Source organism: Prionailurus bengalensis, chromosome X, assembly GCF_016509475.1.
Source record: "Prionailurus bengalensis isolate Pbe53 chromosome X, Fcat_Pben_1.1_paternal_pri, whole genome shotgun sequence".
In the NCBI taxonomy this organism is placed as follows: domain Eukaryota; kingdom Metazoa; phylum Chordata; class Mammalia; order Carnivora; family Felidae; genus Prionailurus; species Prionailurus bengalensis.
Genome location: NC_057361.1, coordinates 4,697,278 through 4,721,426, shown reverse-complemented (window position 1 = coordinate 4,721,426; position 24,149 = coordinate 4,697,278). Strand labels below are relative to the sequence as shown.

Sequence of the window (24,149 nt, the reverse complement as noted above, 5' to 3'; positions counted from 1 at the left end):
CTTTCCGCGCGTGAAGAAGGGAGCAGATAGGGGCGCCTGGGTGGCTCAGTCGGTTGAGCGTCCGACTTCGGCTCAGGTCACGATCTCGCTGTCTGTGAGTTCAAGCCCCGCGTCAGGCTCTGTGCTGACAGCTCAGAGCCTGGAGCCTGCTTCGGATTCTGTGTCTCCCTCTCTCTCTGACCCTCCCCCATTCATGCTCTGTCTCTCTCTGTCTCAAAAATAAATAAACATTAAAAAAATATTAAAAAAAAAAAGAAGGGAGCAGATAAAGACAGAATCAACAGGTACTGACCAACTGGAATCAGGCCCAGGACGAGATCGTCTTGTTTTCCATGATCACTACGGTGTTTTTATGTGGCCCCTCCCCCGCCAGAGAGCCAGAGACATTCCCACTGTGAAGGACAGACCTCTTGATTAATTCTGTTTCATAATTTGCACGTATCGTCGCAACGGTGACTTTTAGGCATTTACTGACCCACCGATCCAAACACAGAATAAACCAACAGAATGAACTGAAAACAACTGTCCCGAGTGTCCGCATCATCCGCAAGCAACCCCTGCCCTCAGGTAAGCAGGTGCAAGGGAAGGGGAGCCTCTCTGCGGTCTGGAGGAGGGGGAGACCTGGCAACCACAGGGCAAGCGATGTGTGTGTGCTCTAAGGGAATCCGCTCAGAGAGCTGCTCCACACGAGGATACCTCCAGCTTTGGCCTCGTTCTTGCTGCAGGAGGCAGCAGACCACACCTGTGTCAAACCACAGGTGCTCAGCACACCTGCCTTTTAAAGGCCGAGTCAGGCAGACAGGCACACACGGGAGGCTGCAGACCGTTTGTGAGCATCCTTACGCTCTCTGGCGGAGTTCTGAAACTCACATGGGTTTCCTTAACATTCTCTACATCAACTCCTCTTTTCCCCCGGTCCTCTGAAGCGTGACGGATTTTCTCTAGAAGCCTTTTCGGCGGCACCAGCAGCAGCCGCTTAGAAGGCATCCTGGGTCGGGGTCGGCGGGGCCACGAGTGTTTGGAGACAGAGGTGTGGCGGGAAGCGCCCTGCTCTTGCTACGAATGCAGCAGATGCGGGGAGGGTGTTTCCAATCTGACATTCGAGTCGCGTCTCGCTGTGTTTAACGCCCCGAGACAAGGCGGGCTCCTGGAACAAATTCATTTTAAGGGCCCCTATTTCCCACTTGCTTTTGAGAGCTGCGCACACGGATTCCATCATTACTGCCTTCGGTCACGCCGGCCCAGACGCTAACTGCAAAACTGACTCAAAGGCTGCTCAGGAAATCTCAGGCGTCCTCGCCCGGGAGCAGTGGGGGATGGCTACCGAGCTCGGACGGGTGTAGAATTAAGAATTAATTGTTCTGATTTTTTGCTTGTTTGGTATGCCGTACGGATTACGTGCCTTTTTATTTTGTAACCTGGAGTTTAAAACTTTTTGTAAAAAGACAGACGGCTTATTCTCTGTACTGTTTCTTTGGACCATGTTACATTTGCTCAACTCAGAGCAGTGGGATTGCATATGATTGCACATAAGCTTACAAGACAGAGATGCCTTTCTGTTATTCACCAGGAACCTGGGAATCGATACCTTCAGAGCTGTCTTTTCAATGGAAAAGAGCGAATCCCGGGCATGTGATACAATAGGAAGCACATCATGTCATGTTATATTGCTAACCGCTATATTTTGTCCTGTCTTCCAAAATCATTTTGATAGCGTACTTCATGCTGGATTTCTCCATATACTAGAAAAATGTTGTGGTGTTTTAAATATGTTTTTTTTCTATCGTTAAGAGTCCACTATCCCCTGAGGAAAGATTGATTTTTCTCACCTTGTAACACATAAATATTTTGACCACATCAGGGTCTCAAGTCATTTATATCAGAGGTCCCATGACCCAGAGCACCAATTACTAAGTTCTATAGCGAGAACACATGGCAATTCAGTGGGACATTGTCCAGTTACATTCAGAAGGTGCTTAATTCTGCATTAACGGAGGCCAATCTGCTTTCCACGTGCATCTCACTTGACATTAGTATGTTGGTGACGTGCCTTAGTTATGTTAGAGTGCTCCCACTAGATGTTTCTCTGGTGCAGGGGCCAGCATCCTGTGTAGACACCCTCTGTTCTGCGTTCAGAAGCGTTTCCCAGGTGCGCCTGGCTGGCTCAGTCAGTACAGCATGTGATTCTTGATCTTGGGGTCCTGAGTTTGAGCCCCACCCCGGGCGGACAGCGTACTTTAAGTAGAAGTGTTTCCTGGTTCTGTGGCTTGTGTAGTAGCATTTGCTTTAGTACCCCCATCCTTTTTCTTGACATTTGCACACAACACTGGGCTTCCAGCCCTAGCTCCGCGGTATCCCAGCTGTGTGATGCCGGCCATGGCTGTGAACCTCTCCATGTCCACATCTCCCTTTCTGTAAGCTTACGAAAGTACTAGTCCCTGCCTCCTGGCCTTGCTTTGCGGGTTAAGAACCTGTTCCTGTGCATAAGCTCTGAGAACACAGCCGGGTTTGTAGTCAAGACCACACATGAGTGAGCTGTGAATATACACTGGCAGCCAGTCTGTGAGAACCACCCTGGATTCTGTCCGCTCTTAACATCCGTTCACTGCAATACATGTCTTAAGACACTTTTTCCCCCACTGAGGATCCCTAAAGAGATCCTCCTGACCCCAAGGCTCCCTCCTACCTGTTCACTGTAGCCTAGACCCTAAATGACTCAGCACTGGAGTAATGGATTACAGGTCTGCCTGCTTCCTGCAGCTGTCTGCACCGGAACTCCACACGAAAATAGGACAACCAACGAGGAAGCAGCTGAGGTCAGGGGCTACTAGTGTCTGCCTCAAATCCAGGCAGGATTTAGAGCAATCCTACTTCCCCTGACCGATGGCTGACGGTCAGAACACAAAACACCCCCCTCGACTAAGCCTCCGGGGTACAAACAAACAAAAAATTGGGGAACGGAAAAATAAACCCCAGTACCGAATGAGTACACCATACAGGCTATGCCTTCCTCCCTGCTCTTGGCCGCTGTACGTTGAAATCCTCCCCATCCTTCAAGGCTCTACAACAATTCCTTCTCCATGGGCCTGTCTGAATGCCAGCCGGATGCGATCAGCACGTCTCTGTCCCTCTCACCTGTTCTCACTGCACATGCGCCAGCCGTGGACACACTCCATGTCTCTCGCTGCATTCTTCGCTCTCTGAAATCAACAGCTGTATTTCCCCCATCTCTTACGTGCCCAGCACCTAGCACCTTTCATGGAAGGGACGACCCCTCACCTGTGTTGGGTAAATTAACTGATGAGATGATGATCTGAGCAGGACTGAGAGGGGGAGGAAGCCAACTGCCATCATGAAAGCTGGCGTGGGCAGAGAGAAGGCCCAGCACATTCTACCGTCCCTCCTGGGAACATCCTGCTAGACATCATGCAGTGCCTAGGAGAGCCGCGAGCACGACACAGAACCAGACAGATACGTGAGTGATGCAGATACCTGTATCTTGGTAACAGACACCGAGCAGTCCTAAGGAACGAGCATGGCAAACACTAGTCACCTGAGCCTTCCGGAAAGTCCACCGAGGGACAGGAGAGCAGCTGAGAGGGTGGGAGTCAGGAGTGGAGCCAGTGAGGGACGACCAGAGCCAACGCCCCCGAAGATGGCTACACGTAGGGAAAAAGATGGCATGGGGGAATCCCAGAAACGGTCCACACTTGGAGGCGTGGAGATGGCCAGATGGTTCAGAGAACCGTCTTAGGTCAACCCATGCCCATGCACGGAGGGGCAGACCCTACAAGCAGACGGTGTTGGCCACGAATCCAACTTTGCTGTCAGCTGTGTTACTGCGTGCCAGCCATGTGGCTTCCTACACTTGTGTCTCCCCAGCTATAAATGAGAGAAATTCCTGAAGAGACACAGCTCCCCGTCTCTCAGTCTCCTGCACACAGAAAGTGCTACCTGGGCACGTGGGCACCACAATGAACCCTCCACTTCTCAGCCTCCTTGGAAGCCAGGTGTGGACAGGTGACCAACTTCTGGCCAGTGGATTTACTTTGGAGCCTCTCCACATCTTGCTTGGGAAAAGACTGACCTGCACCCTTTCCCTCTCATCTTTCCCACCCATTCCTCCTTCCCGCTGCCCCTCGGGGGACCCTATAGTCATTCACCACAAAGACGAAGCTGTTACATTCTCCAGATGGTGGTGGAGAACGTGGAGTTTGCATCCTGAGACGGCATAGACCACCTGCCTCTGCTCGTCGCTCGTGAGATGGACAGAGGGACTTCCCTCCGATGTACATTACTGTTCCTTTTTCTTTCCTGTTCCAGACAAATCTGACACTAGTGTCATCAAAATCTCTTAATTATAAGGATTAGAAGAAGTATCCAACACAAAGTGTGTAGCACAGTGTCGAACAGCAGGAGGTAAGGATGAGATGCCAGGGTATATGGTTAGGAAGTACATTTTCATTAAAAAAATTTTTTTAATGTTTATTACTTATTTTTGAGAGAGAGAGAGAGAGAGATAGAGTGTGAGCAGGGGAGAAGCAGAGAGAGAGGGGGAGACACAGAATCTGAAGCAGGCTCCAGGCTCTGAGCTATGAGCACAGAGCCCGACATGGGGCTCGAATTCACGGACCGTGAGATCATGACCCGAGCCGAAGTCGGTCGCTGAACCGACTGAGCCACCCAGGCACCCCAGGAAGAATGTTCTCAAAAGACAGATCATGGCCACAGACACACAAAGGTGACAAATTGCAAGAATAAAAGATTAACAGGGGACAAAGTATATAACCACCTACAAAACACTTCTGTATAGAAGACGCACAGCCAAGGAAGACACAAATAGTTGATACACAGGATGTGCCTTGCTTAGGACTAACATGTCCCTGCCGCAAATACCAGGTGCGACAACAGACAGAACCAAATCAGGACCAACTTCTAGACATGAGCAGGCATACCCAGAGAACTGAGATTCGCCTCGTGCTCAAGTCAGAGAAAAGGGATGCAGGAAACTATAGACGATAAAATAGCAGAAGCCTGTATGCAGGGCGCAAAGGGCAGCAGACAGGACGTCTGGTTAAGATGAGAACAAGCCAGCTTCTGAGCTGAGACCCAAGAATGCGTTTGAACATTCTAAACGTTGTGTTTTGGTATTCAAGAAAGAAGATGTAATGTGGACTTATTCCGTCTCCATAAGGAAGTAAGTCTGCATTGTGACAAATTAACCAAAGTCACAGCTGGCACATTTTTCATCCACGGTATTCATGAAATCTAAGGTCAGGCATACGAAACCTTTAGAAGAAAAGTGGATGTCTTTCTAAAGATTTTATTTTTAAGTGATGTCTGCACCCAACACGGGGCTCAAACTCACAACCCCGAGATCAAGAGTCACACGCTCTACCAACTGAGCCAGCCAGGCGCCTCTGGACGTCTGTTTTAAAAACTGCCCAATACTGTCTAATATAAGATAATATAAAGTGCCGTGTCAAAGTACACGTTTAATGGACTACGTTGAAGAAAATGAAATCCATTTATGAGGTTTTTTTTTTTTTCCCCCTCCCCATTAAAGGAAACGAACGGCCGGAATGTTCAGCCCGTTCCTGAGAGTCTGAGTGCTAATGAGGTAAAATAAATGAAATAAAACTCTCACGGTTTCAGGAAAGCCTTCTCCATCCTCTTACATCACTTGTTCTCCCCAGTCGCCAAAGCAGAGTCCGTGCCTCCCGGGATGCGTCGGCCTGAGCCGTCAGGACTGTGCATTCGCGTCCTGTCCCTCCTGGTGCCCAGAGCTCGTGCGATGTGGCATTTAGGGGAGGCATTCACAGAGGAAAAGGAACCCCTGAGGCCTAAATATCTCCCTGCAACGGTAGCAGTGTATCTATCCACTTGCACCAGGACTCCTGGTCGAGTGCGAGGAAGTTAGTTCAACTACACACAGGTCTGCTCCACAAAATACTGCCACCCACGTCCCACGGTGTCAACCCTTAATCCTTCCTTCCTGACCCTTCGGATCCCATTGCCGACAATCAGACAAGGAAGGGGGTCCCACGGAATGACTAATGAAGACGAAAGCCGAGCACATCTTTGTTGCACTGGGTAACCGTCAACCCTCGAGACACAAGCAGCCGCATGTAGAATATTCTCTCTTTTCTTAGGTGTACTTTAGAGACAAAATGCATTTCTCAACCGTGTGAAAACTTTAGGCAGTCAGCAAAGCAAGCATTTGGCTTTACTCACCGTAGTGATGCTATTTTCATTTTAAACTTTATCTCTTGCACAGGCACGCTGAACAGAAAGGAGTTAACAAAATCTGCATATTCATTACAGAAATTATAATAATAAACAAGATGACATAACGGAAAAAAAATAAAGCTTCCCGATCTATTTTGAAAAGGCGGCACTTTTTATTTATTTTTACTTATTTATTTTTTTACATTTATTTATTTTTGAGAGACAGAGCACTAGTGGGGGAGGGGCAGAGAGAAAGACAGAGAAAGAGAGAGAGAGAAAGGGAGGGAGAGGCAGAAGCCAAAGCAGGCTCCGGGCTCTGAGCTGTCAGCACAGAGCCCGACACGGGGCTCGAACTCACGACCCGCAAGATCATGACCTGAGCTGAAGTCGGACGCTCAACCGACTGAGCCACCCAGGCATCACAAAGAAGGCACCTTTTAAAAAGTGGGATACAAACACATGATTTTAGAGTGAGTTCTGTTATCCTACAGTGTTTTGTTGCGATTTCTTTATAAGATGCCTTTTTTTTCCAATCACAGACAAAAAGTTTCAAACAAACTTGAACTGAAAGGTAGCTCGTGGGGCACTTGCATGGCTCAGTCGGTTAAGTGTCCGACTCTTGATCTCAGCTCAGGTCCTGATCTCATGGTTCATGAGATAGAGCCCTGTGTTGGGCTCTGGGCTGAGACCACAGACCCTGCTCGGGCTTTTCTCTCCCCCTCTCTCTCCTCCCCTTAAGCTTGCACTCTCTCTCTCTCTCTCTCAAAATGAAAACAAACAAAAAAAAACAATAGCCAGATTTGTGAGGCCCTTTTTGCTCAGCCTCAGGATGACCACATCCCATGCATTTCTCTGTCATCATGAACTGGGTGTTCAGCCATTAACATGGAGTTTGTATGCTATATTCTTAAGCTTGCAAATCTGTGACAGAACGCTTTAGCCAAGGATCTCCTGCTTTCTGAGATAAATTTTATCCATAAAATCAAGCTTCCATTACACTGAATTTTTAATTCACGTCGATTCACATGCCCCAATTTAAAGCCAAGGCTTTTAATACACATTGCACAGTATATTTTAATTCAAAATTCCCATTTTAAAGAAAGAAAAGCTAGGCATGTGATAATAATGCTTTTGTGAGTTCTTTTACAATGTAATGGGAGTAATGATATTAGCTCATGATTAAATTATGTCGTTCAACTTGCTGAGACAACTAAATTACAGAATTATTATAATTATGGAATTAGTGAATTATAGAGTAGACATTGCGTGTTAACAGTTGAAAGGGATTTGTGTTTCAAAGGGGTGGAAATGGAATTCTAGCTCTCAGTGGGAAGCTGTGAGAGAGGAAGAAAGCCCGGGTCTGCTGTGCCCACCAATTCCCCGAGTGTAAATACCCCCAGCGCGGCTGAGCTCACGTTAGCAACAGTTTAACAGCACGTGGGGAAGGTTCCCGACCTACCAGGAGCTGGCTCCAGCATGGGCCTGCTGTGACTAAATCCTGATCCTACATTTCTCTTTTCTTCTCTAAAAAGTCTTCTGAGCTCAGGCTGCAACCCTCTTTTCTTTTTCTTTTAATTAAAAAAAAATTATTTATTAGAGAGAGAGAGAGAGAGAGGGAGAGAGAGAGAGAGAGAGAGAGAGAGAGAGAGAGAGAGAGAGAAAGGGAGACACGGAATCTGAAGCAGGCTCTAGTTACATACAGTTCCCTCTGCATAGTTGTCTCAACCTGGTGCAGAATGAGGTCAAGGGGACGGGTTTTTTTAATTGCTTAAATGTTTATTTATTTTTGAGACAGAGAGAGAGAGAGAGAGAGAGAGAGAGCAAGGGGGGGGGGCAGAGAGAGAGAGGGGGACACAGAACCCGAAGCAGGCTCCAGGCTCTGAGCTGTCAGTACAGAGCCCGAGTGGGGCTCAAACCCACGAACTGTGAGATCATGCCCTGAGCCCAAGTCGGACACTCAACCGACTGAGCCCCCCACGCAGCCCTGCAACCCTCTTTTCTTTAAGTATTACGTACCTTGTCCCACCACAGAGTACGGCAATCACTGACAATGTCCCACCAAAGAGATCCGAGCTGATGGAAGCTGATGGAAGCTGATGGAAGCTGACCCACCCAGCTAGCACCAGTTGCCTTTGTTTCCTGTAGTTGACAGGTAACTGCGTGGGGGTGACAGTCCCACCTTCCTCTCACACCTCCACCACCGCGGCCTGTGACAGAGCCAGCCACACAGCCTGGTGTCAGGCAGGGAATCTGGTCTGTTTTGCTCACTGGCAGATACAATTCTAGCACACTGGATGCCACACAGTAGGTGCTGAATCATACCGGCAGGAGAAACACATGAACTACTGAGTAGAGCCCCACAAAGCCGAGTGTGACAGTGCCTGACCACAACCGTCGTTACTGAGTTTCAGGTATCACCTGAGAGGCAAGGGAGAGAGGACTCATAAAATCTACGGCGTGGACACTCCTGGGCTGGACGGATGCCTCAGGCGCTGGAGCGCCGCGATCCCCACTTTTCTGTTATCGGTTCAGCCTTTCAGGAAGTGCGCTGGAGGAAATGTCACCCGCGTGTGTCTGGGCAGCAAATTTCATCCCAGGGCCAGCCGCCTATCAGAATCTGGGTCTTGTTTTTCTCACTTCCTCCTATTTTCTGTCTCTCTCTGTCCCTTGTGTCTTTCCTCCTCCACAGAGTGTTTCTCCAGCCCCTGATCCAATCTGTTCTTTCCGGTCTCTGCCCGGGGCTGGGGGTGGGGGTGGCGGTGGGGGTCGGGGGCTGGCGCTATGTATATGCGCTTCTCCAAGGTTCGGGACAGGATAGGCGCTTCCTTCTAGAAACCTTGTTCTCTATGTTTCTTGCAGGCTCCGTCTACCAAGAGGTGGGAAGGAGAAGACCTCTCATTCACTGGAGGTCTCAGACCTCCACGTGTCCCTTCATCTAAAAGAGCCCCTGTGTCCGTGCCGAGATTTGGAATCAGGGACACAGCGACGGGACAGGCAAACAGAACCCTCCCAGGTAGAGAATCCTAAACTCGTGTTTCTCTCTTACTTATCTTCCAGAAAACGTCGCAAGGAAGCGGCCCGGCCTTCCGGTAGACACTGTGAAGGGTAAACCTGGTGTTGTCTCCGTGGCTAAGGGAAGGCTTGCAATTTTCGACATGCAAAATCAGGAAGAAGCTGTTCTTTGAATAAGCCTTTGGTAAACGGGCTGGGTGAGCAGGTGCGGAGTGCGTGGTGGTGATAACCGGTATGGAAATCGCCCGAGCTCAGGAATGAGCCGTCAGCTGGGAGGCCCCCGCATAGGGTAGCCTCCAGGGACAGGACCCAAGGGACAACAGAGAACTGGGAGTTTTCCTTCATCTCTGAAGGTGATACGGGTAGCCTGCCCTCAACACCCACCCGCTGCACGTACAATCCCAGCACAGTCGCCAGCTTTCCGGGCTCCGCGCATCTTAGGGCTGCGAACATCACTGTGATTCAAAGATTAAACACATGGAGAAACACCTGAAGCCCGTCCCTGCACGGAGGACCACCGCTCTGCTCTTGCACGCCTGCTACAAACACAGCTCAAAAACCGCCATCGGAAAACCCGAATTCTATCCCATTTCGGGTACAGGGCACGCTTTAAACGACACCCAGTTTGGCACGTACACAATGACATCGACGCATCTGGACTGCGCTTTTAAAGACCTAAATCCAGCTCATGATCCGCCATCTCCGAGGCTTTGGAGAGACTGTCCCGTGACCATCTCAACGCCACTCTGCATGAGAGCGTGAAGCTACCAAGTGCTGGACGGCAGGCATGGGGGGGGGGTGGTGTTTCAGCGGGGCTTTGGGGGGGCACTGAGAAGGCCAGAGAAGGAGAGTCCTCCCGGGCAGAGGAAGCTGCCAGCAGGAGTCACATGCCACCCACAGCAGGGGGCGCTGCAGTGGCTGAGACTCAGAGCCACAAGGAGCTGGAGGGAAGGTGGGCAGCTCGTGGGACATGGAGGGCTGCCAGCTGGGGCTTCCTCTGCCTGAGAGTCAGAGCTGCTCACGAATGACTGTCTGGATCACACCCTCGTGCCTGCACAACAACGGACCCCAGCGAACAAGAGAAAACAGGAGGAGCAGAGGCTGGAAACAAAGCACAGTCACCGTGCTGAGGCATTCCCTGGCCTTTGCGGAGCTAAGCCCTCTTGCCCTTTGGACTTGCACGGCCCTGATCGCAAGCCAAGCAGAGGTGTGGGAAGACGTGTGTTACTCACTGTTCCGAGGACGCCAGCGCACGGCATTTAAGTAGAAGTTGCAGTAATGGAAGAGAAACTCGTGATCGGAGTATTGGGTTTTCCCTTGAAGCAGGGGCATCAGGTCACGTCCATCAATGATTCTGTGGGGACAAAGCCAGCCAGGCATCAGGTGGCGAGTGGCCACATCATCCTCGGGCTAAATCGCCCCAACTTTTGAGCTGCCCTTCCAGCAAATGAGAGCATGATAGAGTCACCTGGTCATAACTGAGCAGCCAACACAAAGAACACTCGCTGACCCCTGTCAGGCACCATATGCAACTTAGCGTGGCCAATTCTGCTCTTGTATGAACTCAGTGAATCCTCCAGTTGCACCAGGAGTTGGGACCATTATCATCCCCTGGTGACGAGTTGAGGAAACTCAACTTGGCCAGAAGGTGCAAGTCCAAGGTCATGTAGCTAGGACCGGCCACTGGACGGAAACCCAGCTGATTGGGTAGCCATGCTCTCAACCACTCCCCCCGCTACTCGTCCTAAATCCAACTTCTGCCTATTGCCTTGGCACACGGGAAGCTTTATTCCCGAAGTACAGCTCTCGTGAAAAGAAGGGTATCTAACTATTTGTGTTACGAAAAGGTATGGGAGCAGCTTGGCTTGGACAGAAGTCAATGGAAGCACATTTCTAAATCAGAAGGAATTAATCTCTAAGAGAATAATAATGCTGATGATACTAGATACCCTTTGGATGCATTGTTCCCGGATACAAACATCTCTTGTACGACTATCTAACCAGACCAAGGGGAACTTTCCAGACTGCAAACAATTGATGATATACAATTGGTTAGGAGCAAAATAAGATTATTTGGCATTTAAAATAAGGGGGAAAAAAAGCCTAACGTTTTGGGTTAAACATACATTAACAGCCACTAGAACAGCTCAAGTCATTGGTACCATTAGGGCCATGCCATCAAAACAAGGGGCAGAGGGGTGCCTGGGTGGCTCAGTCGGTTAAGTGGCCGACTTCGGCTCAGGTCATGATCTCGCGGTCCGTGAGTTCAAGCCCTGCGTCGGGCTCTGGGCTGATGGCTCAGAGCCTGGAGCCTGCTTCGGATTCTGTGTCTCCCTCTCTCTCTGCCCCTCCCCCATTTGTGCTCTGTCTCCCTCTGCCTTTCAAAGGTGAATAAATGTTAAAAAATTAAAAAACAAAACAAAACAAAAAAACAAAAAACAAGGGGCAGAGAGCTACTTTGTAAGTGCTAGATGGTCTCAGCTGAGGATTATCTTTCTCTGATGAAAAACACTCCATCCCTGTCATCCCTTATCAGGAGGAATTCAGAAGCTGGAAGTCGACCTTGGTTCTATAATTTGGGTTAGCGTTCTTGAGAGGCTCTCTGCATCCCCTGAGCTTTGTGTGTGGCTTATTTTGGTGTCACTAAAAACCCCTAATGTAATTATAGTCTTGTTGCTTAGCACTTCTCTGGCCTCAGCCCTCGTTATTAATCACGCGCTCCGTGCAAGCCCATGGACTGAAAATATTCTATTATTGTGAGTTAAACATAAGAACAAAAGGCAGACTTGGCCCCCAAGCCTGCATTCCCGTTCACCATAGGAGGAGAGAGAAGCAAGGTAGAGAGACGCTTCTATCCAGAAGCAGCACGCTCTCTGAAATAGTATTTCTATCCTGAAATGGCAGTGATTGCACGTGGGTCTGTCCAAATCCCTTTGGAGAAAGGCTCAGTCCTTACTAATATGCAATCCTGAACAGCATGTTAAGAAAGGAAGGGATGAGACGCGGTGTGTAGCTGCCAGCACCTGAACAGGAGAAGCTCCTGGTGGTGGAAAATGACCAGGGGGTGGGGACACAGAAGGACATCATCCTGTCCCCAGACCTCCACCTCAAGTGCAGAGCAGGCCTTTCCCGGAACCCTCGGAATGGAGACCAAAAGTCCATTCCCAGGGCACAACATCCAACTCTATTCCCTTATTCTTTGGATGTGGAGATAGATCTTATCATTATTATTAAATTAAAAATTTTTTCTAATGTTTATTTCTGAGACAGAGAGACAGAGCATGAGTGGGGGAGGGGGAGAGAGAGAGAGAGGGAGACGCAGAATCCGAAGCAGGCTCCAGGCTCCCAGCTGTCAGCACAGAGCCCCATGCGGGGCTCGAACTCACAGACCGCGAGATCATGACCTGAGCTGAAGTCGGATGCTCAACCGACTGAGCCACACAGGCGTCCCTTATTATTATTTTTTTAACATCCTATACCTAATGTACTCATCTCTAGAAGCAGGCAATAAATCATGCCACTGTGAAAAGCCACCGTTTGTTTAAGAGTGCTACAGAAATATGGTCTGTCAAAGAGAGGCTCATTTCTGCCGTGAAAAATTGGAAGTGACCCCACTGCGCTCAACTTTTAAATGGTGTCGAAGCTATCAAAACACTTGGAATTGTTTTAAACAGCATGTGTGAGTCACCGATAGCCGTGGCCATAACCCAGAGGCAGCACGTTTCCCCTGATGCGGCCCCGGGCAGAAATGCTTCCATAACGTCGCGATCTGTGGGACCAGGGACGAGGCACTCTCAGAGCGACACGAAGCATTGCTGTTTTCTATTGAGAAGACTCTTAATTGGGACTTTTCTGCCGGTGAATTCAAGTTTTCATAGCGAGTGTGCACAGGTAGTCCCTGCTATGAAATTGGATGAGTTCTTTTGTAGCCTCCGCTTGATTCTTTGAAAGATGTGTTCATTTGAAATTGTTTTTAATTTGGAAAGTGAGGTAGAGACACTCTCTATGGGCTCCTGACCCGCAATGACCGTCATGATTTTAAGCACTCATTTCCAGGCAGCTGATTTCAGAATGTCACATCAAATTAAATACCAAGGGACACCTGTCACATCACTGCAAAGAGCACGTTTCGGGAACTTTCCTTGGGTTGCGGTGACTTCCTTCCCTGCCTGGGATGTGCTGGCCTTTCTCTTAGTTGTGAACCAGCACATAGTTTTCCTGGATGTCCTCGACTCTGCTCGACTCTGCCTGGATGTCCTGAACTCTGCCTGGCCAGCTCTCAGAAGGATTTAGGGATCACAGGAAAGGGGAAAGCTTTGCAGAAGGGGGAGTACAGACCAGACAAGGTTTTGGGGACTGACAAAGAGGCTAATTTGGGGTGCCATGCTGGTGAGATACCTGTGTGACATTCACAACAAAGTGATTTCCTCACTAGAAAGTAACAGTAAAGGGAGACATTTTTTGGAGAAAGTGTGTGTACCTTTAATAAACTACAGGAAATTCCAAGTAAACCAGGAAGTTATTTTCATGATATAAAAAATTCCTCCATTCATAAACATTGAACACACTGCCTAATTTAAATACAAAGCAAGACCAATCATGAGTATTTGTACGTACAGGAAGAGTTTCACCCCTTTTTCTGCAAAACGCAGGGGAACTAGTTTTATGTGTAGGACTCTATTGAAATAGTCATCCGCAGTTGCCTGGCCATTGGGCAGCAACATTTAATGGGAGAATGAAGTCACTTCCCTGGTCTTCATGAGACAAAAATGACACTGCTCATTCAAATACTGATTTCTTTTCCTAATGTGAACAGACTGAAATTTTATTTTATATTATTTAGGAGATCTAAATTTTATTTAGAAGATCTAAATTTATTTTATTTACAGATAGGAGATCTAAATATTTCACCCACAAAACTTAATTCTCAAAGATGTCAACACCCCCTTTTCTTTCCTCCCAGCTGAATGGGCTATGGCCTGAGTTTAGATGATTACCAAAGGCTTCACCAATTATGGCATGTTGCAATTCTTTATCAGCAATATCTGTGAACAAGGAGCTTGGTCACAGGCTTACTATGGTGATAGTCTATCTGCTTGCAAAGATGTCCTGATGGGAAGGCTTTCATTTTCATGAATTAATGCATTTTATTATTATACTCTTCTTATGTAAGTCCCTGTTGCCTATGCTTTATATCACACACACACACACACACACACACACACACACACACACACACACACAAAGGTTGCCCTTCATTTATTTCCAGAATCAGCTCATTTGGAGACACGGGGGGGGGGGGGGATGATTTTTCAGAATACGCCTGGGGTAATGGCCACCAAAAGTTCTTTTGATAAACCTGTGTGGCAGAATGCAAATGAATCACTGAAGTATGTGTGAAGGCAAATTCACTGTGAACAGGAATCTCATACAGACACACTACAGGGTCAAATTAGAGAGTGATTCTCACCGTAGCGCTGACACTTTGCAACGCGAAAACCTCTTATGTGTATCCCTGACCACTGCTCTTTTGACCTAAGTAGAAATCCTGTGCTGAAGGGTTCTCATCTCCTATTGAGTTCTGATTGGGCAGGAAAGCCAGCTACCAGACGCAAAATGCTTATTGAGAACGACAAGGTTGTACCTGAAGGCTAGGGGTCTTTTGAACAGAAATCCTCCTGTTGCAACAAAACACCAGAAAGATGTTAGGGCACCTCGTTAAGCTCCCGTCAGACAGCTCGGGTTCAACCCTTGAAGTGAGTTTATTCTCCTGAGGAATGTAAATTTAATACTGCTCAAGCAAGAAATCGGGGAGGCTGATTTCCACCAATCTTTCTGGGAGAGAGTTAAGGCTGTTTTCTCAAGAGTAGGTATTTGTGTATCATTTATAGATGGATATCCATATGGGAATGTGGTCCACATGCTTTCATTGAACTGTTTTGCTGAGGTTAATCTATTGTAACAATATTTTCCATAAAAGAGTAATAATTGAGCCTCCAGACAGGCTTCGTCAACGTCAGCACTACCAACATAATTGGTTGAATTATTCCTCCTTGTAGGAAGATGTCTTGTATCTCGCAGGATGCTTAGCAGCATCCCTGGCCTCTGGATGCCATTAGATGCCAGTAATTCTGGGTCAAGACAATCAAAAATATCTCCAGGCAATGATAAATGGCCCCTGGTGGGGAAAGAGTCACCCCCGCGGGGAGAGAATCATATCGTTAGATGTTCCAAGTCTCCAGGGCAGAGATGTATAAGGATGTTTTCTGGACCTGGTTTGCACTGTGATTTAAATAAGATATTGTGTGATAACTGTATTTCCAGGAAGGATTTCAGTTTTCTTATCTGAGTAGTCTCTAGGATTACGGTGGCATTTTATCAGGCCTTAAACCTGAACCCAGAGACAGTATCGTCGCATTGACTTGGGCCAAAAAGTATCCGTGAGATCCATGAAAAGCATCTTCAATCTTGTGGAGGAGTTCTTATAGGTGAGATGGCTCACACATCAAATATTGTGGGCCTGCTGAAGAGGGAGGCTGCCTCCTTCTTCAATGCGCACGAACAAGGAAAACAGACTGACCTCCGTGAGCCTCAGATTGGCGTGGGAGGGAAGGGCCAGCAGCAAGATTTCCCTTAACGGATTTTCCTCAGCCTCTGATCTTTTGCTTCCCTTGTGTTTCCACAACTACATGCGAACCCATTTAAAGACACAGGGAAAGCAAAAGCAGTGCTGATTTTAATATTATGAGCCATGAGAGAAAAATGTAATTAATGAAATCACCTGAACACTCTGCGTGAGCTAGTTAAGGAAAGATTAAGTTTTACGTCAAGGGTCAGAACAAAGGGCCAGTGAGTAGATGAGATAGAAAGTGAGAGTTTTGGCTTTACATAAGGAAAGACTTTTTATGACTTTCTGCTGCCATGTTTTCTGTCATTGAGGCAGAAAAAGTATTTGAACAAAGTAGATGTTGAAAGTCCCCTTTAGCCCTCAAATCTTATGATTCTATGGTCCCAGGTGCGCATTAAATGAGCACGGCCAACATTGACGTGCTCTTGTGACTTTAGTCCTCCCATTGAGCCTGCAAGGTTGGTGCTGTTATTGAACCCATGTTCCAGGTGAGGAATCAAGGCCCAGTAAGGTAAACACTTACCCAGCAGTGAGGACAAGATTTGAACCCAACTTGCTGTCATGCACAGCACCACGTGCTCTCAAGAGTGTGGCCCAGACACCCCTGGGGGATCCTTTCAAGAAGTGTACGAGGTCAAAACTATTTTTGCGTGAACACCCAATGTTCTGTGCCCTTTGTGCTACATACAGCCCTTCCAGGAGCGCACAGCGGACTTTGCCAGTGGAGTCATGACAGGAGATGTCATCATCCCTGCTGTCCGCGGACTGAATGTGGCTTGGGCGCTCTCGTGCGCTGAATGTTTTTTCAGGTTTAATTGCTCATTGGATAAAGGTTGATAGGCATAACGCACATACACAAAACGTCTTTGGGTTCCTCAGTCACTCAAGAGCAGACATGGGGGTTGAGAACACAAAGTTTGAGAAGGGCTGAGCTCTCTGAAGCTGCCTGTGGTGCGTGAGCATGCACACACGCGTGTTTGGGGGAGAAGATACGGCTCAAGAAAAAAGTTGAGAATACTAAGGAAAGAGTGAACAGTGACACAATCTTAAAAGCCATGGGAGATCAGCAAACCTATCCCGGGACTCAGCTCGGGCCAAGCTGTGCTTCCCTCTCTGGTTTCCCATTTCCTCTTCGTTCTGCTGGCCGCGGGATTTAAACAAAATTTGCAGCCCGCCTGCATGACATGAGCCTGGTCTGCCACCAAACTAATGAAAACAATTAATCAGCGTGCTTCCCTTAAAACTCTTCAGATTGGTAATAACGCTTAAGAAGAAACCATTGGCAATGTCATAGGAAGTTGTATTTAAATTTAAGAGAAAGACGTTTCATTTAGAACGTGCTAACTGAAGGCATGCTGGGAGGGAGGGCCGTTAACGGCGGAACCAGCTGCCTTTCTTGCTGCTGCAGCAGAGAGCAGCTGAGTGGGACCAAAAGGAAGGTAGGGGAGCAAAAACACGGGGGGCAGGGGGGGTAAAAGAGGCATCTGCCCAGCTACCCCCAGAGCCCGTGGACGGCATGGCGGGAGAGACCGGGTCAGTGGCATGCTCAAAGCCTTTGGTTCATGAAAGCCAAGGACCGTGCCACTGCACCACACCCCGGAGTTTATTACCCACTGGGATAATGGGGTTGATGGCGTTTTTACACCAGCGGCCCCTCCAGTGAGCCCCATAACAGGACGTGGGTAACAAGTGCAGTGGCGACAGACAGCACGCCGTCATGCAGGCAAACCGAACGCGCTCGCCTGGTGGATGCGAGGGAGACGACAGCGCGTGCGTCTGAGTCACAGTACCTGTCCTCAGGCAACGGAGCCCCCGCCAGTGTGGCCACCGTCGGAAACACGTCCATGTTGCTTGTTGGCTCGTCAATCTCTAGTCCGGCCTGTATCACTCCTGGCCACCGAAGAATGCCAGGAACCCGGATACCCCCTTCCCAGTTGTTTGCTTTTCCCCCTGAAATGTCAAAATAAAATGAGAGAGAGAGAGAGAGAGAGAGAGAGAACAGGAAGATGTCTTTTCAAAGCTTGGTTTAAGGCTCATTTCAACGCACTCTTCAACGTCCAACATGGGGCGGGTGATTTGGATGAACAAAGTGCTCTACTTGCATGGACTCAGTGAGAATTTTGTGAGCAACAGAGCAGACAATGGGGTGAAAAAAACCACATACGACATGGTCACTATTATGCATGGCACGCGGCTGGCACTGCCCAGTGGTCATGAACTAGGGCAACTCTACTCTCACAGCGAGAGAGGACTCAGGTCAATGACCATGGACTCACAAAGCTGACATTCCATTTCTACCTCTTACCAGGTTAGCAGGAAAAGTAACGGTCCCCCAAAATGTCCATGCCCAAATCCTCAAAATCTCTCAGACCAGGATTATTCTGGAGGGCTGGGAGCAGGACTTGTGGGCCGGGTCTCCCAGTTAAGGTGAGTCCACTGGTCTGTGTTTCTGCCACTGAACATTTCTAAGATTTCCAACTTCCCAGGAAGTAATCTCTAGGCTCCTTGTGTGTTTGGTTGATGGCATTCTTGTGCCCTTAGAAACAATCTCCATCTTTTGTGAGAGACAGGCTGGAAGGTGGTACGAGGGTGGCCTTGACAATGGACGAGGGGGCCCACGCCAACGAATGCAGCTGCCTGCACATGCTGGAAAAAGCATGGAACCATATTCTCCCCGGTAGCCTTCACAAAGGAACACAGCTGCCAACACAGAGCATTGCACAGGTGGACCCACCTGGGGCATCTGAACTCCACACCTGTAAGATAATCTGTGTTGTTCCGAGCCACTGCATTTGTGGTGTTTGTTAGTGCAGCCGCAGGAAAGGAAAACGCCAGCTGTGCGGCTCAGACATTTGTGCCTCAGTTCCCCCAGCACAACATTAGGTTGACAATTGCATGGAATCACCCCAAGTGTCACATCCAGTGTCTGGAACAGAAGAAGAGTGTCCAAATCGCCATTTTCACCACTGCTATTATTTTTGCTAGCAGGATAGCCCTTACTGTTTCGGTGAAGAAACCAGCTTTGCCCATGGGAAGTGACTTGACCATAAGCAAGTAGGGCATGAATGGGGTGTGGGGAGCTCCGTCCAGTGGCTCTGCAGACAAGATGCCCTCCGAGGCTTGCAACTAACGCACCTGGAGGGACACAGGCATGCCAGCACGAGAGCCCAGAGAGGCGAGGGCCGGACCCCAAGCCATGCAGCTAGCACAGGGACGGGTGCAAAACCAGACGCACGGCTTTCCCCTGAAGTAATTCAGCATGGCTTTAAAATGAGCTGAGCACCGCTGAACACCACAGGAATAACCACGCTGGAAGCTGGGCTGGAGACAAGGGAGCGAATGGACGTTCAGCTACTTCCAAGTACCTTTTTCAAGCTTTGTAAGATTAAGTAAAGAGTTAAATTAAATGAACAAGTTGAGACATAAACTGATGTGCAGCGGGAATAGAACGCATGAGTACGATGCATGGTTGACAAAGGACGTGAGTGTCACTTAAACTTTAAAAATTGGGGTGCCCGGGTGGCTCAGACGGTTGAGCGTCTGACTTTGGCTCAGGTCATGAGCTCACGGTTCGTGGGTTTAAGCCCCGTGTCGGGCTCTGTGCAGACAGCTCGGAGCCTGGAACCTGCTTCGGATTCTGTGTCTCCCTCTCTGTCCACCCTTCCCCTGCTCCTGCTCTCACTCTGCCTCTTTCTCAAAAGTAATAAACATTAAAAAAAATTTTTTAAGTTTAAAAATGGAATACAGGAGACAGAGGTTTAAGGGATCTTGAAGCAAAGCTTCACTTCTTAATGCTGGTTTTTAGTGACTGTGCTGGTTTTTGAATTCCGTCCATTGCAGAATGAATTGTAGCTGACGACTCTGGACTCAACTCCTCTACAAGCAAGATCTTTAAACTCTGGGCACTAAATGTTTTATACGCATAGACATCAGGGTAGACTCACATAAAAATTCACATTATCCTTTGCAGTTTCCATGGTGGCCCCCAGGAGAAGTTAAAAGTATTGCGCTATATCTTCTCAACATGATCTTAAGGTAATTATCTGACAAATACTACTATTCTTGCATCACAGACACCACATCAAAGAATAGGGAAGTTCAAATAATTTGCCATAATTTATTCAAGCTGTCAGTAGCTCAGGGAGCTTCAGGAGGACCCTCAAGGTGTGAGTTAGTCTGACTCTCCTTCTACGAGACTGAGCACATAGAAGTGTCACTTGCTTATGCGAACAGCAGACTGGGCTCACAGCACTTTACCTGCTCATCTTCTATTGGATCAAACTCAGAATGTGCACCTGTTTACGCTTCTACCAGATCAAGATAGTAGGATTTTCACCTGCTTATCTGAACTCACAGACTTTAAACGTGTTTCTCCATATACTGGATCAAGTTCATAGACTCATCTGTTTATCCTTGTACTAGATGAAGCCCACAGAATTTAAACTTGCTTATCCATCAACTAGATCAAGCCCAAAGACTTCCATCTGTTTATTCTTCACGATCAATCTCACAGCTTATCACATGCAAAATCCTTCTACCAGATGAACCTCAGACAATTTTCATTTGTTTATCCTTCCATTAGATGAACCTCATAATATTTTCCCTTGCTTATCCTACCAGATCAAACTCATAGATTTTTCATCTCTTTGTCCTTCTATGAGATTTAGCTCATAGGATATGCACATTTCTCTTACCAGGTGAGTCTCATAAAAGTTTCACCTTTTGTTGTACTACATCAAGCTCATGGAATTTTTTAAATCAATTCTACTGAATGAAAATCATAGACTTAATTCTTATTCTTCTTCAAGTTCAAACCCAAAGGACATGCACCTGCTACCCTTCTAGATGAACTTCATAGGATTTTCATCTGTTTGTCCTTCTGCAAGATTAAGCTTATAGAATATGCACATGACTATCTTTCTAGATGAACATCAAATAATTTTTACATGTTTCTCCTGCGGGATCCAGCTGATAGGATATGCACAGGACTATCCTCCTAGATCAAGCTCACAAAATTTTCATGGTTATCCTTCTAGATAAAACTCATGGGATTTTCATGTTTATCCTTCGACCAGATCAAGCCCGTAGAACTTCACTGTAAATTTAAGAACAACAAAATAAGTTTGCTACCTAACATAAAGATCTTGTTTAGTTAACGGCTAGTGTATATATTTCTTGCCCCACTGGTTAACATAAAATAAAACAAATAAATCAGAAGGTAGGCCAAAATACCACAAAAACAAAAAAGAATCCTTTAAAATTTTTTATCTTCTAGATGCAACATGGCATTGCAGATTGGATTCTGAATCAGAAGAGTGCTTTAGTGCAAAATGTATGGTTAAGAGTGATGTACCAAAGTTAATTTCTCGGCAAATAACAACGGTTATGCAGAAAGTTAACACTGGACGAAGCTGGGTGCAGGGAAAACAGTAGCTATCCTCACTATCTTTGTAATTCTGTCAATCTATACCAACTCCAAAGTAAAAACTGTACTAAAGACACACATAGAGATGCTATAAATATACGTGTGTTTCCCCGGTTAACTGAGTACTTGGCATTCTCTAGAACAAAGCAGGGAGAACAATACGAATTACTTCACAGGGTTTTATACATACTCTTTCTAATGGCTACATGTTACTGATCACGTACCATGCCATATGGACTATGACCTGCATTTTGTCACTAACTCCTTACAACCACCTCAGGAGGGCGCGACTATCACTCCCCATGTATAGACGCAAACTCTGATGGTCTATAATATGCATTTCATCTCACTGAATCCTTCCACCTACCCCACGGTGGTGCTACCATCACTCTCCATTGTGTAGATGCAACACCTGAGGGGCTGAGGGCAGGTAGATCCCGAAGTTACGGAGCCTGCTTGGGATTGTCTCTCTCCCTCTCTCCCTCTGCTCATCCCCTGCTCACTCTCTTTCTCTCTCTCTCTGTCTCAAATAAATAAATAAACATTAAAAATAAAAAGAAACTCGGAAAGACAAATCTGAACTACAGGATTAAGAACTACAACCCTGGGCACATTGTTTTGCCCTTCCAGAAGTGAGTGAACAGGTGCATCTTCTTTAAGGAAAAAGGCAGTGCTCAAGGACAGCTGACTGGAGCTCACCAGGTGAAGGTACAGGGACACCTGGCTGCAAATCCACATGAGAGCAGGACTGGGAAGTGCCCAAGTTCCCACGTCTTGGCTAGATTTCCATGTCTTGGAATGAGCATGGGGCACAGATGTCTCTTGAAAATTCTGACTTCATTTCCTTTGGATGTGTACCCAGCAGTGGGATTGCTGGGTCATACGGGAGCTCTGTTTTTAATTTCTTGAGGGAACTCCATACTGGTTTCCACCGTGATTGCACCAATATGCATTCCCACCAACACTGCATGAGGGTCCCCTTTTCTCCACAACCTGTCCAACACTAATCTTTGGTCCCAACAGCTGAGATATGGAAATAACCTAAATGCCCATCAATGGATAAATGAGAAAATGTGAAATTACACACACACACACACACACACACACACACACAAGGGAACACCAGGCACAGAAAAGGAGGAGGTGTTGCCATGAATCCACATGGGTGAAGCTGGAGAACATCATGCCCAGTGAAATAAGCCAGACACAGAAAGATAAATGAGTCAAACTCATGGAAACAGAGACCAGAATGACAGTTGGCATTGGCATGGGACTGGGGAAATGGGGAGATACTGGTCAAAGGGTACAAAGTTGAATACGTTCCGGGATCTAATGGGCAGCATGGGGGCTATAGCTAACCAGACCGTAACACATCACTGCGTACATGAAAACAGAGAGATCTTACGTGTTCTTACCACACACACAAAAAAGAAAAAAATGGTGACCGTATGAAATGATGGGTATGTTAAATAACTTGGCTGTGGATATCGTTTCACAGTGTATACGTACACCCCAACGTCAAGTTGTGCATCTTAAATATATATAGTTTTTATTAGCTGTACCTGAAAAAAAGCTGAAAAAAAATCAGCAAAGGAGATACTTGTATTTATTTTGTAAATATGACTCCGTTTCACCATAAGAAAACCAAATAGTCTTTCCATTTATATAAACGTTACCATTTCCATAAATGCCTATCCACTTATACAGGCACCCCCCCACACACACACACAATGTAGACAGTGCCATAGAAATCCACAGAGGCTCATCCAAGGTATGTGTAGATGATGATTCAAGTATCAGGAATCTACTCTGGGAACTCTGCTCTGAGATCCCGAACCTCCGGGTGATGGAAGAAAAGGGTATGAGAGCATGCTTGGTGTGCAGCTCCTCTGAAATCACCACAAAACTCCTGGAGGAAACCTAGAGAAGTCACACCTTGCCAGAGATCTAAGATTCCCCTGAAGAGCTCCAAGCCAGAAACAGTCCCCTGGAGGCAACGATTCTGCGTGCAGCGAAGGGGCTTAGCTCTGCTCAGGTGCGGTGCTCCGAGCACCATCAAGAAAGGTGAAAGAAAGAAAGAAAGAAAGAAAGAAAGAAAGAAAGAAAGAAAGAAAGAAAGAAAGAAAGAAAGAAAAGAAAGAAAGAAAGAAAGAAAGAAAGAGGGAGGGAGGGAGGGAGGGAGGGAGGGAGGGAGGGAGGGAGGGAAAGGAAGGAAGGAAGGAAGGAAGGAAGGAAGGAAGGAAGGAAGGAAGGAAGGAAGAAAGGTAGGTACAGGACTATGGGAGGCAGTGTGTCTGCAGCTCCCGGGGCCCAGCCATTCGCTGACCACCTGGATGTAAGGGCTAGCAGGACCACGTGCATGGTGGCATCCCAGGCTACTTTTCTGATAACAAACTATCATACTCGGGACGAACCATGATGCTCTGTCAGGAAAATATGAACCCACTACGTGTAACATCCAAAGACCCTCATCTTACAGTTCTGAATTTATATTCAGAAGGAAATAGATCAATAAGCAGAACCCCGTGCAATTTTCTAAAGCTGTAAAAGGAGTGTTTTTTCTTTTTTCTTTACAAGAATGTAAAAAAAAAAAAAAGCACATTAAAAAAATCCGTAACACTCCGTGCACACTCTGCTTAGGGAGAAACCTGTTTGGTTAAGTATGACCACACATTTCCAGGCATGTGTTCGTGAGCAAATAGCCTTGGTCGTCAGATGGTGTAGCTCTCACTCTTATCCCCCTTGCCACGGTCCATGGAAGAGGCTATGTGCAAAATGCATCCATCAGGCTGAAACAGGACAGCTGACTCTCCCAGTCACTGCCACGATTATCCCTGGTGAAGTTCACGGCATCTA

General features: G+C 47.3%; 1 protein-coding gene across 3 annotated transcripts in view; it reads right to left on the bottom strand.

The window, feature by feature from the left end:
• The window catches only part of STS (steroid sulfatase), a 161,788-nt gene that overhangs the window by 5,195 nt on the left and 132,444 nt on the right, over positions 1 to 24,149 (bottom strand). For all 3 annotated transcript variants that reach the window (XM_043571467.1, XM_043571466.1, XM_043571468.1), the window contains exons 9-10: positions 17,659 to 17,818; positions 10,473 to 10,594 (exon numbers count right to left, since the gene is read on the bottom strand). In XM_043571467.1, coding sequence (XP_043427402.1) covers positions 10,473 to 10,594; positions 17,659 to 17,818 — 282 coding nt within the window. The remainder of the gene's footprint in view (positions 1 to 10,472; positions 10,595 to 17,658; positions 17,819 to 24,149) is intronic.